Raw genomic sequence first — 13,562 nt, 5'->3', positions numbered from 1 at the left:
GGAACATATATATTATATACATATACAAAAATTTAGGTAAACCTATGAGGTAGGTGTTATCCTCATTTTATAACTGAAGAAATGGGCACAGAGAGGTTAAGTAACCTGCCTGAGGTCACAGAGCAGGTAAGTATAACTCTTTTGTCACATTTCTATTTTATTTTGGCCTTGCACTATAGCTATCTGCATACCTACTTCAGTATCACCAGCGGAAACTGCTGAACTTTTTCTTTTACTGTTATAGAATACGTGATTTCTAGCTGGAAATATAGCCACCTGGGGGTGAGGGAAGCTATGAGTCCCACCTCTTCATGGGATGTGAGTGAAAGTGTATATGCAACTTATGGAAAATGTCCTTCAAAGAAAGGTGAGTTTAGAGAGGAACTGTGTGTTGACCTGATGATAGAGGCAGAAGCAACCATCTTGGAACAAGAGCGGAGAGTTGTATTTTGAGGAAGAAACAATGAGGAGAAGCCTGGTTCTCTTATAATCAAATAGCTATCATTCTGTGGAAACCTCTATTTTGCCAAATCCACTGTTATTTTGAGTTTCCTGTCACTCATAGCCAAAACCAATCCTAATTAATTAATGGAATCAATCCATGGCTCTCTGGCCCTCACTAGGATAACTCTAAGAAAATGCGATTGATCTCATTCCTCTTTATATTTCCTTCCAACACAGTTCCTTGCACAAAGCCAATACGCAAAAAATAGATTAGATACAAAATTGAAAGTGGATGAGGTTTTATTGAAATATATTTCCTAGGCAGTGCCCACCTATCTAATAGCATAGCCTCTTTGGCACTGAAACCTGGAGAATAAAAAACCAGTAACAAAAACTAAGCCTGGATTTTTCTGAGTGCATAGTGCATGAGAACTAAAGACCTTTGATACAAAAGAACTGTGGGGACAGTGGGTGTAAAGCAGGGGCTAGGGATGGCAAAAGCTTAACCCAGGGGCCTCAGAACTGGGCGCATGGGCACAGGCCGCTGTAAATGAAGTGGCTAATAACCAAGACCAGCATCTCCAAGGTGCTGCTCGGTGGCACAATGAAGGGGGGCCTGGGAGAGGTTATATTTTTTAAATGCTGATGGGATATAGAAAGTCCCTGATCAGCAGGAAGTTGAAATGAAACCACTCCTGGCCACTGGTCTTTAGAGTCTGTATTGGCCATAAGTGGCAATAAGATGGGAACGTCTCCACCCTTGTGGCACCTCCCACTTTGTCAACACCTTCCTGGAATCCTGGGCATAGCTATAGAAGAGAGCACACACAAAATAGGTCCTCAAACATGAGCACCTTCAGTTTTCCCTTCACCACCTTCATGCTTTTATCTCTGTCCTCGTCCTACTTGCCTCAGGAAAGGAGGCGTTTTTCCATCATCCTAAGCTAATCCTTTCATCTTATAACATCTTTGCACTATAATTTTCTCATCTGTAAAATGAGGGTAATTCATACTTCTTAAAATTTGGGAGATAATTAAATGGTAAGTGTTAAAGTTGCTGCCATACAGCAATTGTTTAGAAAAATATGAGATGTGGCCCCTTTCCTCTTCATTCCCTTCTCTAGAGGAAACTTCCATCAGTTCTTGGAGGTAACACTTTCTCCTGGTTCCCTTCCTACCCTCTCTACCTACCTTCTTGGCTTCTTTGAAGACCTCATTAACCTTTGCCTATCCTTCAAATGTCTGTGCTCTGGGTTTCTGTTCTCAACTGTCATCTCTTCTCACTCCACACTCCCTGAATGATCTTGTCTAAGTCCAGAGTTTTAAATGCCATCTGTAGGACAATGAATTTTAAATCTCAAGCCTAGATCCATCTCCAGGGCTCCACACTGTCTCTTCTTTTCCTTTGCTCTCTTTCCACGTACCTACTTTCCTTTGGTTCTTTCATTCAATAAATACATTTATTGAGAGCTTGCTGAGTGCTGGGCATTTGCACATCCAACTGCCACTGTACATCTTCTCCAGGGATGTTCCACAGAGGCCTCAGACTCAACACAGGCAAATCTGTACTGGGGGGGGGCCTGGCGGGGGGGCCTGGAGGGGCGGGGCCTGCGCCGCCAACTCCGCTGCGGGCCGAGGCGTGATGGCGGCGACCGAGGGGGTCGGGGAGGCTACGCAGGGCGGCGAGCCGGGTCAGCCCGAGCCGCCGCCGCCCTTACCGCGCCCCCCGCCGCCCCAGCAGCAGCAAGAAGACGTGATGGCGGCTGAGGCTGGAAAAGCGGTGGCATCTCCTATGGACGACGGGTTCCTGAGCCTGGACTCACCCACCTATGTTCTGTACAGAGACAGAGCAGAATGGGCTGATATAGAGCCAGTGCCGCAGAACGATGGCCCCAATCCAGTGGTCCAGATCATTTATAGTGAAAAATTTAGAGATGTTTATGATGATTTCCGGGCTGTTCTGCAGCGTGATGAAAGAAGTGAGCGAGCTTTTAAATTAACCAGAGATGCTATAGAGTTAAATGCAGCCAATTATACAGTGTGGCATTTCCGGAGAGTTCTCTTAAAGTCGCTTCAAAAGGATCTACATGAGGAAATGAGCTACATCACTGCAATAATTGAAGAACAGCCCCAAAACTATCAAGTTTGGCATCATAGGCGAGTATTAGTGGAGTGGCTAAAAGATCCATCTCAGGAGCTTGAGTTTATTGCTGATATTCTTAATCAGGATGCAAAGAATTATCATGCCTGGCAGCATCGACAGTGGGTTATTCAGGAATTTAAACTTTGGGATAATGAGCTGCAGTATGTAAACCAACTTCTTAAAGAGGGTGTGAGAAATAACTCTGTCTGGAACCAAAGATACTTCGTAATTTCTAACACCACTGGCTACAATGATCGGACTGTATTGGAAAGAGAAGTCCAGTACACTCTGGAAATGATCAAGCTAGTACCACATAATGAAAGTGCATGGAACTACTTGAAAGGGATTTTGCAGGATCGTGGTCTTTCCAAATATCCCAATCCATTAAATCAATTGCTTGATTTGCAACCAAGTCATAGTTTCCCCTACCTAATTGCCTTTCTTGTGGACATCTATGAAGATATGCTAGAAAACCAATGTGACAACAAGGAGGACATTCTTAATAAAGCATTAGAGTTATGTGAAATCCTAGCTAAAGAAAAGGACACTATAAGAAAGGAGTATTGGAGATATATTAGAAGATCTCTTCAAAGCAAACACAGCACAGAAAGTGATCCACCAACAAATGTACAGCAATAACACCATGTAGAAGAACTTGATAGACTGCTTTTATTTTTTTAAGAGACTCTAATGCAGGAGTTTAAAACTACCCTGTGCCTGTGGTGTAAAACATGCATTGCACAGATACTGCTTTTTAACAAGAACTAAGTACGATGTTCCTTGGGTGCTGCTGCCATGCAGACTACCTCTAAGTAATTTGATTATTTTATAGCAAAGTAATTGGAGGGAGGGAGAAGGAAAAAAGTCCCATATAGGAACTTTTGTGGTCTTATCAACATTTTCTTTAATCCTTTAGCGTCAACTCCTCCCTGAATGGTATACGCATCAGGATTTGCAGCATAAATGATAACTTATATGTAATGGATATGAGGTAGCTTAAATTTTGGTTTAGGAAGCAAGGAATGCAATTGTTACTCAGAGCTGCTATGCCACACTCACAATATCTTGCTATTACTGTAACCAACTAATGCCAAAAGAATGGTTTTGTAATAAAATTATAGATGTATTCTAAACAAACAAACAAACAAAAAAATCTGTACTGGTACGTAGTTTTCCCCAAAACCATTCTCTCTCCTTAGTTGTCCCAGTGGATATTTTGATATCCACCCATCTACCCTAATTTGAAATGGGAGGCTTTTCTGACTGTTCCCTCCTTCTCCACTAGATATCCCTTAATTCATCAAATAAATACCATCAATTCAACCTCCCTTGACATATCTTCAATTTGTACACTTATATGTCTCCCCAAACCACCTTCTCAATTCCAACCCTCACCATTTTCTTGCTTAGATAATTCCAACTGCCCTGACTGGTATTCCGGCCTCTAGTCTGTGTGATTCCAGCCTGGGATCCACACTGCAGCCAGTGGGATGATACAAGACACATCCCCCCTATAAAAGCTACTCAGTGACTTCCCATTGTTTTAGGGTAAAGTCCACACCCCGTAACATGGTGTACATGACCTTCAGGACACAGTGCCTGCTGGAATCATTCTGTAAAGAGTTATCTTGTTCACATGCTTCTCCACTCTTAGTAGGAGGGTGTAGTTATAGCTGAGATCCAGCATCTAGTAGAGTGTAAGGGGTCAATAAATGTTAAATCAAGTTAGGAAAATCTTTAATGGGTATGCAGTAACAGGGCTGCCATGTGCAAGTGATCTAAGAATAGGCACGAAATGCCTTTTCCCCCTTCCTCATTAGCATTAGGGTGTTTTTCCTTTACCTTTAAAAAAATTAACTTTTCTATTACAGGGTAGGTTTATTATGAAAAAGACTCAAACATTACAAAGAGGTACACAGTAAAAAAAGGAGTCCCCACTCTTCATACCACTGCTGCTCTTGCCCCAGTACCTGAATATCCTTCCAGAAATTTTCTATGCACACTCCATCATAATAATGCACTTATGTCATAACTATTACATTAGCATTATTTAACACAAATGGAATAATATTAAACATACTGATTTGCATATCAGCCTTTTCCATTAATCTTGGACATTTTTTCACAGCAGTATATGTAGATCTTCCTTATTTTTTAAAGGTCTGCATTGTACTCAATTATATGACTCTACCACACTTTCTCCAAACAGATAATTATTAACAGACATCTGGGCTATTTCCAGTTTGGGGCCATTCTACACAATGCTGCTTTTATGGTAGAGAATTAAATGTCAATCTTTATAATATATGCAAAAATTGAAAATATTAGAATATTAAAATAGATATACATCACAACCAAGTGGGATTTGTTCCAGGAATGTAAAAAAGATTAAATATTAGAAAATCTGTTAATATATTTCACAATATTAATAAATCAAAGATTATTGAAAAATAGGGATAGATATTTTCTGGATATACTAGCTGATGCTATTACAAGAACAACAATATGAGGCATAAAAATCAGAAAGGAGAAGGTAAAAATACCATTTGAGCTCCCTTGAAAATATATTTCCAGAAAATACAACTTAGTCAACTAAAAAGCTATTTTTCCTTTTTAATTAATTAAACAATTAAAATATATTTTTATTGATTTTAGAGAGAGGGGGAAAGGGATAGAGAGGTAGAAACATGAATGCATGCCCCCTACTGGGGATCAAGCCCACAACTTGGTCGTGTGTCCTGACTGGGAATCAAACCAGTGACCTCTTGGTTCATGGGTTGACACTCAACCACTGAACCACACTGGCCAGGCTATTTTTCCTTTTTAAAAATTGAGATATAATTCACATACCATACAATCATCCATTGATTGATTGATTGATTTTTAGAGAAAGAAGATGGGAGAGAGAGAGAGAGAAACATCTATCAGCTGCTTCCTGCATGCCTCCTACCAGGGATCAAGCCAGCAACCCAGACATGGGCTCTGACTGCAACCTTTCGGTGCATGGGATGGCATCCAACCAACTGAGCAAACTCCCCTTTAAAAAGTGTACAATTCAGTGGGTTTTTACATATTAAAGTTGTGAAATTATCACCACTAATTCCAGAACATTTCATTGCCCTCACCCACTTCCCCTATCCCCCAGAAAAACCCCATACCCATTAGCAGTCACTTCACATTCCAGCACCTGGCAAACACTAATTTATTTTCTGTGCCTATGGATTTACCTTGGAATATGTAATATATAATTGACCCTTGAACAACTCATATTTGAACTACACAGGTCCACTTATATGCATTTTTTCCCCAATAAATACCTGTACTGTTTTCATCTATGGTTAGAAGTCTATGGATGTGGAGGGCAATTGTATACATTGATCAATGCCATTTTATTTTATTTTATTTTTATTTAATTATATTTTATTATTTTATTATTATTTTATCTGCGGCTGCAGGATGGCACCAAGTGTTAGGCTGGTGGGAGTCAGACCATAGCATTTTAGTTCAGCAACCTCAGTACTTGAGTTTTGCCTAGGAAAGAATTCAGAACCAATACTCAAACTATAAGAGAACATTAATTTAGAAAATCACAGAGGTAGAAGTAATTCATAGAAGAAATGGGCTTAGGAAACAAGTTACAGAGGCAAAGGAAGGGCCCTTGGAGCTTAGAAGGTAAGGTTAAGGGGTGATGATCCTGAGAGATGGAGGGGGAAGAGAAAGGCCCCAGGGTGCTCCCTAGAGGAGGAGGAGGGGGGTGCTGGGTCTTCTGTCCTAAGGTGTTTTTCTAAAAAAATCTTATTTTTGATTTCAGAGAGGAAGGGAGAGGGAGAGAGAGAGAAACATCAATGATGAGAGAGAATCATTGATCAGCTGCCTCCTGCGTGCCCCACATTGGGGATCGAGCCAGAAACCCGGGCATGTGCCTCCTGGTTCATAGGTCATTGCTCAACCACTGAGCCATGCCAGCCAGCCTGTCCTAAGGGTTTTAAGGGTGGAGTTCTTAGGGGAGGTCCCAGCGGAAGATCTCAATAGAAAATTCAGCAGCTTTCCAGGTGTGTCCTTTCAGGGTCGGGTCTCCACTGATTAACTGGCTGGCCAGGGCAGGGGGTCATTATTCCATGTAGCTGGTCCTGAGGTCAGCCAGGGGGTCACTGGTCTGGTTTGCCTGCTTTTTGGGCCTGGAACTGAAATACAACTGCCCGCTAGATGTTGTCTCTAGGAAGGAAAGGTTAGAAGGTCCAAACCGCAAGACCAATAATATGCTAGGGGAGGAAAGGTCACCCTGGGGATGAGGTCCAACCCTACACTTGTTTCCCACCCTAGTGACACCTTTTATACCTGGCCCATCGTCCTTGCTCTGTTCATGTCTGTCTAACTGCCTACCATCCCATCCCTCTCACATGTGTCTCTAGGACGAGGAAATAAGGTAAAGGATGACTGGGGGGATCTCCTGTAGTATTAGCTCTGTGTTTTATGAGCATAAAAAATATTACCTACATTCTTTACCTATCTATTTTCAGTGCTATCGATCCATGTCATTTTATATGGGGGACTTGAGCATCCATGGACTTTGGTATCTGCCAGGGATCCTGGAACTGATCCCCCATATATACTGAGGAACAGCTTCAGTTTTGGGGGAGTCAAAAGTTGTGGGGAAGTCGGCACCCCTAACTCTGCATTACTCAAAGGTCAACTGTAAAGGGAATCATACAATATGTGGCCTTTTGTAACTGTCTCCTTTCACAAGAAAATCATTTGCATAATGTTTTCCAAATTTATCCATGTTGCAACATGAATCAGTACTTCATTGTTTTTATTTTTTTTTATTTTTTATTTTTTAAATTAAATCTTTATTGTTCAGATTATTACATTTGTTCCTCTTTTTTTTCCCCCCATAACTCCCCTCCTCCCAGTTCCCGCCCCACCCTCCGCCCTCACTCCACACCCACTGTCCTCATCCATAGGTGCACGATTTTTGTCCAGTCTCTTCCCGCATCTCCCACACCCCTTTCCCCCCCAGGAATAGTCAGTCCATTCCCTTTCTATGTCCCTGATTCTATTATAATCAACAGTTCATTCTGTTCATCAGATTATTTATTCACTTGATTCTTAGATTCACTTGTTGATAGATGCATATTTGTTGTTCATAATTTGTATCTTTACCTTTTTCTTCCTCTTCCTCTTCTTAAAGGATACCTTTCAGCATTTCATATAATCCTGGTTTGGTGGTGATGAACTCCTTTAGCTTTTCCTTATCTGTGAAACTCTTTATCTGACCTTCAATTCTGAATGATAGCTTTGCTGGATAAAGTAATCTTGGTTGTAGGTTCTTGGTATTCATCACTTTGAATATTTCTTGCCACTCCCTTCTGGCCTGCAAAGTTTCTGTTGAGAAATCAGCTGACAGTCGTATGGGTATTCCCTTGTAGGTAACTGAGTTTCTTTCTCTTGCTGTTTTTAAGATTCTCTCTTTATCTTTTGCTCTTGGCATTTGAATTATGATGTGTCTTGGTGTGGTCCTCTTTGGATTCCTTTTGTTTGGGGTTCTCCGTGCTTCTTGGACCTGTAAGTCCATTTCTTTCACCAGGTGGGGGAAGTTTTCTGTCATTATTTCTTCAAATAGGTTTTCAATATCTTGCTCTCTCTCATCTTCTGGCACCCCTATAATTCTGATGTTGGTACGCTTGAAGCTGTCCCAGAGGCTCCTTACACTATCCTCGCATTTTTGGATTCTTTTTTCATTTTGCTTTTCTGGTTGGGTGTTTTTTGCTTCCTCGCATTTCAAATCATTGACTTGATTCTTGCGCTCCTCTGGTCTGCTGTCGGGAGTCTGTATAATATTCGTTATTTCAGTCCGTGTATGCTTAATTTCTAGTTGGTTCCCCAATATAACATCGAGGGTCTCATTAGTTTTCTTGTAGATCTCATTAAGTTTATCGGCGGCTTCTAAACAGTTCTTGAGAGACCTTAAAAGTGTGGTTCTGAACTCTATATCTTCCATTGACAATTTTGTCCTGTTTCTTTGTCTCCGCATTTTGTTATGCTTCCTTGGTGCACCCCCTAGTGGTCTTTGTTCGCAGTCTTATAGTTAAATCTTGATTGTTGTAGCTAATTCCAGGGAGGGTTTGACCTCCAGGCCAAGTGGCTATGAGAATCAGCTGTGTCAGCAGTGAGAGAACTTCTGTCCTCTAGGGAGGTGCTAATCTAGCCTTTGCCTGAGGCTATCCGGCAAATGCCTGTGTGCAGGGCTTGCGCGGGGCGGGTCGAACAGGATCAACAGGGTGGGCTGGAGAGAGCAGTTATGGCGGCTCTCAGTCCTGTCCCCAGGGGCTCTGCCTCTCTGAGTCCCAGCACCTGCTGTAAAGCTCAGAGAGAAAGCTGCACTCGCTCTGACCGAAGCCAGACAGTCCCGCTTCTCCCGTTTGAGTCTGGGTCCCTAAAGACTCGCCCGTATCTGGAGCTCAGAGTCTGCGACTCCCTCCTGATTGGAAACGCCAAGCGCGCCCTCCGCCGCCAGCCCGCTCCGCGCACTCCGCACCTCAGAATTTGACTTCAGCACTGCGCCTCCTCTGAGTGTCCATATGCGTTTCTCTTTCCTCCTAGTTGTAGGACTTCCACTCAGCCAGCGTTCCTGTGGTTCTGGGTGATGTCCCTTCCGTTTTTTGGTTTCACTTTTGAAGTAGTTGTTCAAAGCAGCAAACTCCGGCGTTAACCTATGCCGCCATCTTGGTTCTCCACTTCATTGTTTTTATTGCCAAGTAACATAACAACATTCCATTATATGGGTATACCATATTTTATTTATCCATTCATCAGTTGATGGACATTTGAGTTGCTTGTGCTTTTGGGTTATTAAGAATAATGCTACCACGAACAATGATGTACAAGTTTTGTGCAGACATATTTTCAATTCTCTTCAGTATATCCCTAGGAATGGAACTGCTGGGTCATACAGTAACTTTATTTTTAACTTTTTGAGGAATTGCCAAACAGTTTACCAAAGCAACTGCACTATTTTACATCCCCACTGACAATGCATTGGGGTTCCAATTTCCCTACATCCTTGCCAACAGTTGTTACTGTCTTTCTTCTTTTTATTTTTTTTTATCATAGCCACCTAATGTGTGTGAAGTGGGATCTCATTGTGGTTTTGAACCGAAAACTACTTTAAATATAAGATAATTCAATAAGATGGCTAGATGTTAAATTACTTAAAATATCAAAAGCCTCAATATACATAACCATAACCAATTAGAAAATATAAAGGAAAATAAGATCCCAACAACAACAAAACTATCCAGGGGTAAAGTTTTAAAAGCTGCTTTGGCTCAGTGGATAGAGGGTCGGCCTGTGGACTAAAGGGTCCTGGGTTCAATTAAGGTCAAGGACACATGCCTGGGTTTCGGGCTTGATCCCCAGTACAGGGCGTGCAGGAGGCAGCCAATCAATGATTCTGTCATCATTGATGTTTCTATCTTTACCTTCCTCTCTGAAATCAATTATACACACACACACACACACACACACACACACATTTTAAAAAAAAGAAAAAAAAAACTGACACACTCCTAAGAACACAGAAGGGCTGAACAAATGGAAAAACATAGGTGTTCTTAAAAAAGAAAAAAATCCATCCTGCTACTCTTTTTTTTTTTTTTAATCTTCACCCAAGGATAGAGAGAAAGACAGAAAGAAACACCAATGTGAAAGAAATACAATGATTGGTTGCCTCCTGCAGGGACCCTGACCAGGACCTACCCTGGGGAGGAGGCTGCAGCCGAGGTACGTGGCCTTGACAAGAATCGAACCTGGAAGCCTTCAGTCCACAGGCCAACACTCTATCCACTGAACCAAACTGGCTAGGGGTCCCCTGCTACCCTTAGATAGGAAGATTCACCATCATAATTAGTTCAATTCTCCTCCCTATATTACTATATAAATAATATAATTCCAACACAAGTATCTCCTCAGATTAGAGCCAGACTACCTTTAACTAAAGCTCATATGAAAAGACAATACAGAATTATGGTTTTACACACAGACTCAAGCTTCCTGGGTTCCCATCCTGGTACACTGAGTATCCGCACACAAATTAACAACTCTCTGTGTCTCAGATGCCTCTTTTCACGAAAGGGATAATAATATCTAGCTGGCAGGGTTGTCAGGAGGATTAAATGCATTAAAATGCATAAAGCACTTAGAATAGTACCTGGTATATAACAAGTGCTAAATAAGTGCTAATTATTAACATTAGGTGGGAAAAATAACAATTCAAGAATAGGTGGTAAAAAAAAAATCTTTAAAAAAACTTATGAGGGTCTGGCCGGTGTGGCTCAGTGGTTGAATGTCGACCCAGGAACCAAAAGGTTCCCGGTTTGATTCCCACCCAGGACATGTGCCCAGGTTTAAGACTCAATCGCCAGCAGGGGGCTTGCAGGAGGCAGCCAATCCATGATGTTTCTCATCAATGTTTCTATCTCTATCCCTCTCCTTTCCTTTCCCTCTGAAAATCAATAAAAACCTATTTTTTAAAAAACATTTTTAGAGAGGACTGGCCCTACTGTGATATTAAAATAGCACAGTTCTCAATCAGAATTAAAACAGGCAGATCAATGAAAGAGAAGAGAGGATCCAGAAACCCAGATGCATATGGAAATTCAGAAAATGACAGAGGGGGCATTTCAACTTAGTGTAGAAAAGGAGAGGCATTCATTATCAGTGATTCTTGGACAAAACTCCCACTTCACTCCTTATTAAAAAATACATTCCAGATGACATAAAGATTTAAATATAAAAATAAAACTGTAAACACTAAAATATGATGAAATTATTTAATAATCTGAAGGTAGTATAATCCCAGACCTAAAAGCCATAAAAGAAAAGATTGATAATCCAAATATATGAATGTCAGTAAGGCAAAAAATAACATAGAATACCATAAACAAAACCAAAAGACAAATAACCTGGAAAAGTTTGTAACATAATCACAAAGGACTGGCTTCCTTAATATGACCAACGATGCAATAGCAAAAGTCAAGACAAATCACAAAAAGGAAATACAAATTATTCTATGTATGTAAAGATGCTCAGCTTCACTCATAATAAAAGACATGAAACTACAACTAGAAATCTTTTTTGGTAACGTGTGGGCTGTGGGGAAATGAACCACATTGCTGGTGCGAGTAAAATGGTACAGGCTCTATGAGAGCAATTTAGCAATACTTATCAAAGAATGCACAAACAAACCTTTGACCCAACAGTTCAACTTCCTAGGAATATACTTGCACTTGTGTACAAGAATGTAAGAACAAGGGTGTTCACTGAAGTATTGTTTGTAATAGGAAAATATTGGATACCTAAATGCCAAACTATTGGGGGCTGTTAAATCTCTATGATACACATGTACAGTGGAACAAGTACCTGCCTTAATAGAAAGAGCAAGTATACCTCAATGTGGAGTTGGGGGGACGAGAAGAGATAAACCAAAGAACTTAAATGCTTATGTGCATAGTCTATGGACACAGGCAATAGGGTAGTGAAGACCTGAGGGGATGGATAGGGGCTGGGAAGAGGAGGAAAGGGGGGGTGGGGGATGGGAGATATCTGTAATACTATCAACATTAAAAAATATATTTAAAAAGAAAAAAAAATAAAGAGAAAAGAGGAAAAAAAGAGCTATATACTACCAATCACCTAAGTGACTGACATCAATAAACACAGAGCAAGACAATAGATATACAAATGCTAACATGTGCATAAAATCTGAAAATACTAGTATTTCCAAGAAATCATTTTCACCAATGGCTTATAGACTGGGATACAGGAACAATAAGGGTGTTTACTTTTCCTTGTACCTTTCTTGACAATTTCGGATTTTGTAATTTTTGCATGAATGAAGTTTGTTGCAATGGATTTTTTAAAATTCCACTTATTCATTAATTTGCTTGCATTTAATGCGGTGGAATCCTAATCTTGTGCAAAGGTATGCACTGTCAGAAGAGGTGCCAGATGGTAATCTCTGCCTGGAGGAGCTGACAGGCGGAGGGGACCTGGGACCTTTGCACGGGAATCTAGTGGAGGGGAGCGGGCATTCTGATCAGAAATACAGATTCTGGGCCCCGCCTCCGATCGACTGAATTACCGTCCAGGAATGACGCCCAGAAATCTGCATTTCTGACAGGATTCCACGAGGATTTCCGGCGACAATTTTGAAGCCTTCTGAGTGGGAGGGGCAGTCAGCAGGCACCGCGCAGCGAAGGGAGTAAATGCGTTTTCTGGTGCTTCCTCGCCTCTCCATAGCAGTCACAGTCGCGTTCCCGACAAGGGAGGATCACCCCCGGGCTTGGGGGCAGCTCCCCCAGAGCACCCGAGACACGGCCTTCCCCGCAATCTCCTTTAAGGACAGACCGCGAGGCCTCGCTCCGCCGCAGCCCGGGGCCGCTCTTCCCAGTTCCTGGATCAGATAGATTCCTGGTCGGCTGTGCCCAGGCCCTGAGACACCACCCCGGGCGGATGGGGTGAGGCGGAATCCGCGTGATCGGCTGTAGGGAGAGGGGCCGCAGAAGCCGAGTGCCGAGGGAGAGATCAGGCAGCGGGAAACGTTAAACAGTTCAGGAAAAGGAGAGGAAGCAGAGAAATGACAGGGATTTATAATAAATTGCGAGCAGAAAAGGTTACGACTCCGCCGGGACTCGAACCCGGAACCTTTGAATGCCTTCAACCTCTAGAAGTCCAATGCGCTATCCATTGCGCCACGGAGCCACCTGTTGGAGCCTCCGCGCAGCTGCTCTGTTAAAGCAGAGGCGAGGGCTCGGCGCTGTTCCCTATGCCCCTTTGGCCGTGCGTCTGTGTCGCCGAGACCGTGCCAGCCGGGGCAGCCGCCTCCAAACACGGGCCGCAGGCATCCGTTCGTCCTCCCCCGGCGGCCGCCGCTCACCGTGATCCGAGGGGCCACCAGCCGCCAGTCCCGGCGGGT

At 42.3% G+C, this 13,562-nt stretch overlaps 1 protein-coding gene and 1 non-coding gene across 3 annotated transcripts; one reads left to right on the top strand and one right to left on the bottom strand.

The window, feature by feature from the left end:
- Positions 1 to 2,034: 2,034 nt before the first annotated feature.
- On the top strand, positions 2,035 to 3,724 carry LOC118677058 (protein farnesyltransferase/geranylgeranyltransferase type-1 subunit alpha-like). 2 transcript variants are annotated; one of them, XM_036351815.1, is made up of 2 exons: positions 2,035 to 2,931; positions 3,104 to 3,190. In XM_036351815.1, the coding sequence occupies exons 1-2, from the start codon at positions 2,087 to 2,089 to the stop codon at positions 3,117 to 3,119; spliced, it is 861 nt and encodes a 286-aa protein (XP_036207708.1). In that variant the 5' UTR covers positions 2,035 to 2,086; the 3' UTR covers positions 3,120 to 3,190. The 2 variants fall into 2 exon arrangements, with proteins under 2 accessions (XP_036207708.1, XP_036207707.1); XM_036351814.1 differs by having other exon boundaries at positions 2,036 to 3,724.
- Positions 3,725 to 13,263: 9,539 nt separating this feature from the next.
- On the bottom strand, positions 13,264 to 13,348 carry TRNAR-UCU. The gene is given in 2 exon segments: positions 13,264 to 13,299; positions 13,312 to 13,348. It is a non-coding gene; the product is annotated as a tRNA-Arg (tRNA).
- Positions 13,349 to 13,562: the final 214 nt, after the last annotated feature.

The sequence above is a fragment of the Myotis myotis genome, unplaced genomic scaffold (genome assembly GCF_014108235.1).
Source record: "Myotis myotis isolate mMyoMyo1 unplaced genomic scaffold, mMyoMyo1.p scaffold_m19_p_2, whole genome shotgun sequence".
Classification (NCBI taxonomy): Eukaryota; Metazoa; Chordata; class Mammalia; order Chiroptera; family Vespertilionidae; genus Myotis; species Myotis myotis.
This window is presented reverse-complemented; position numbering and strand designations above follow the sequence as displayed.

Coding starts and splice junctions, on each gene's coding strand:
- LOC118677058 (XM_036351814.1), top strand. CDS start 2,087: ATGGCGGCGACCGAGGGGGTCGGGGAGGCTACGCAGGGCGGCGAGCCG.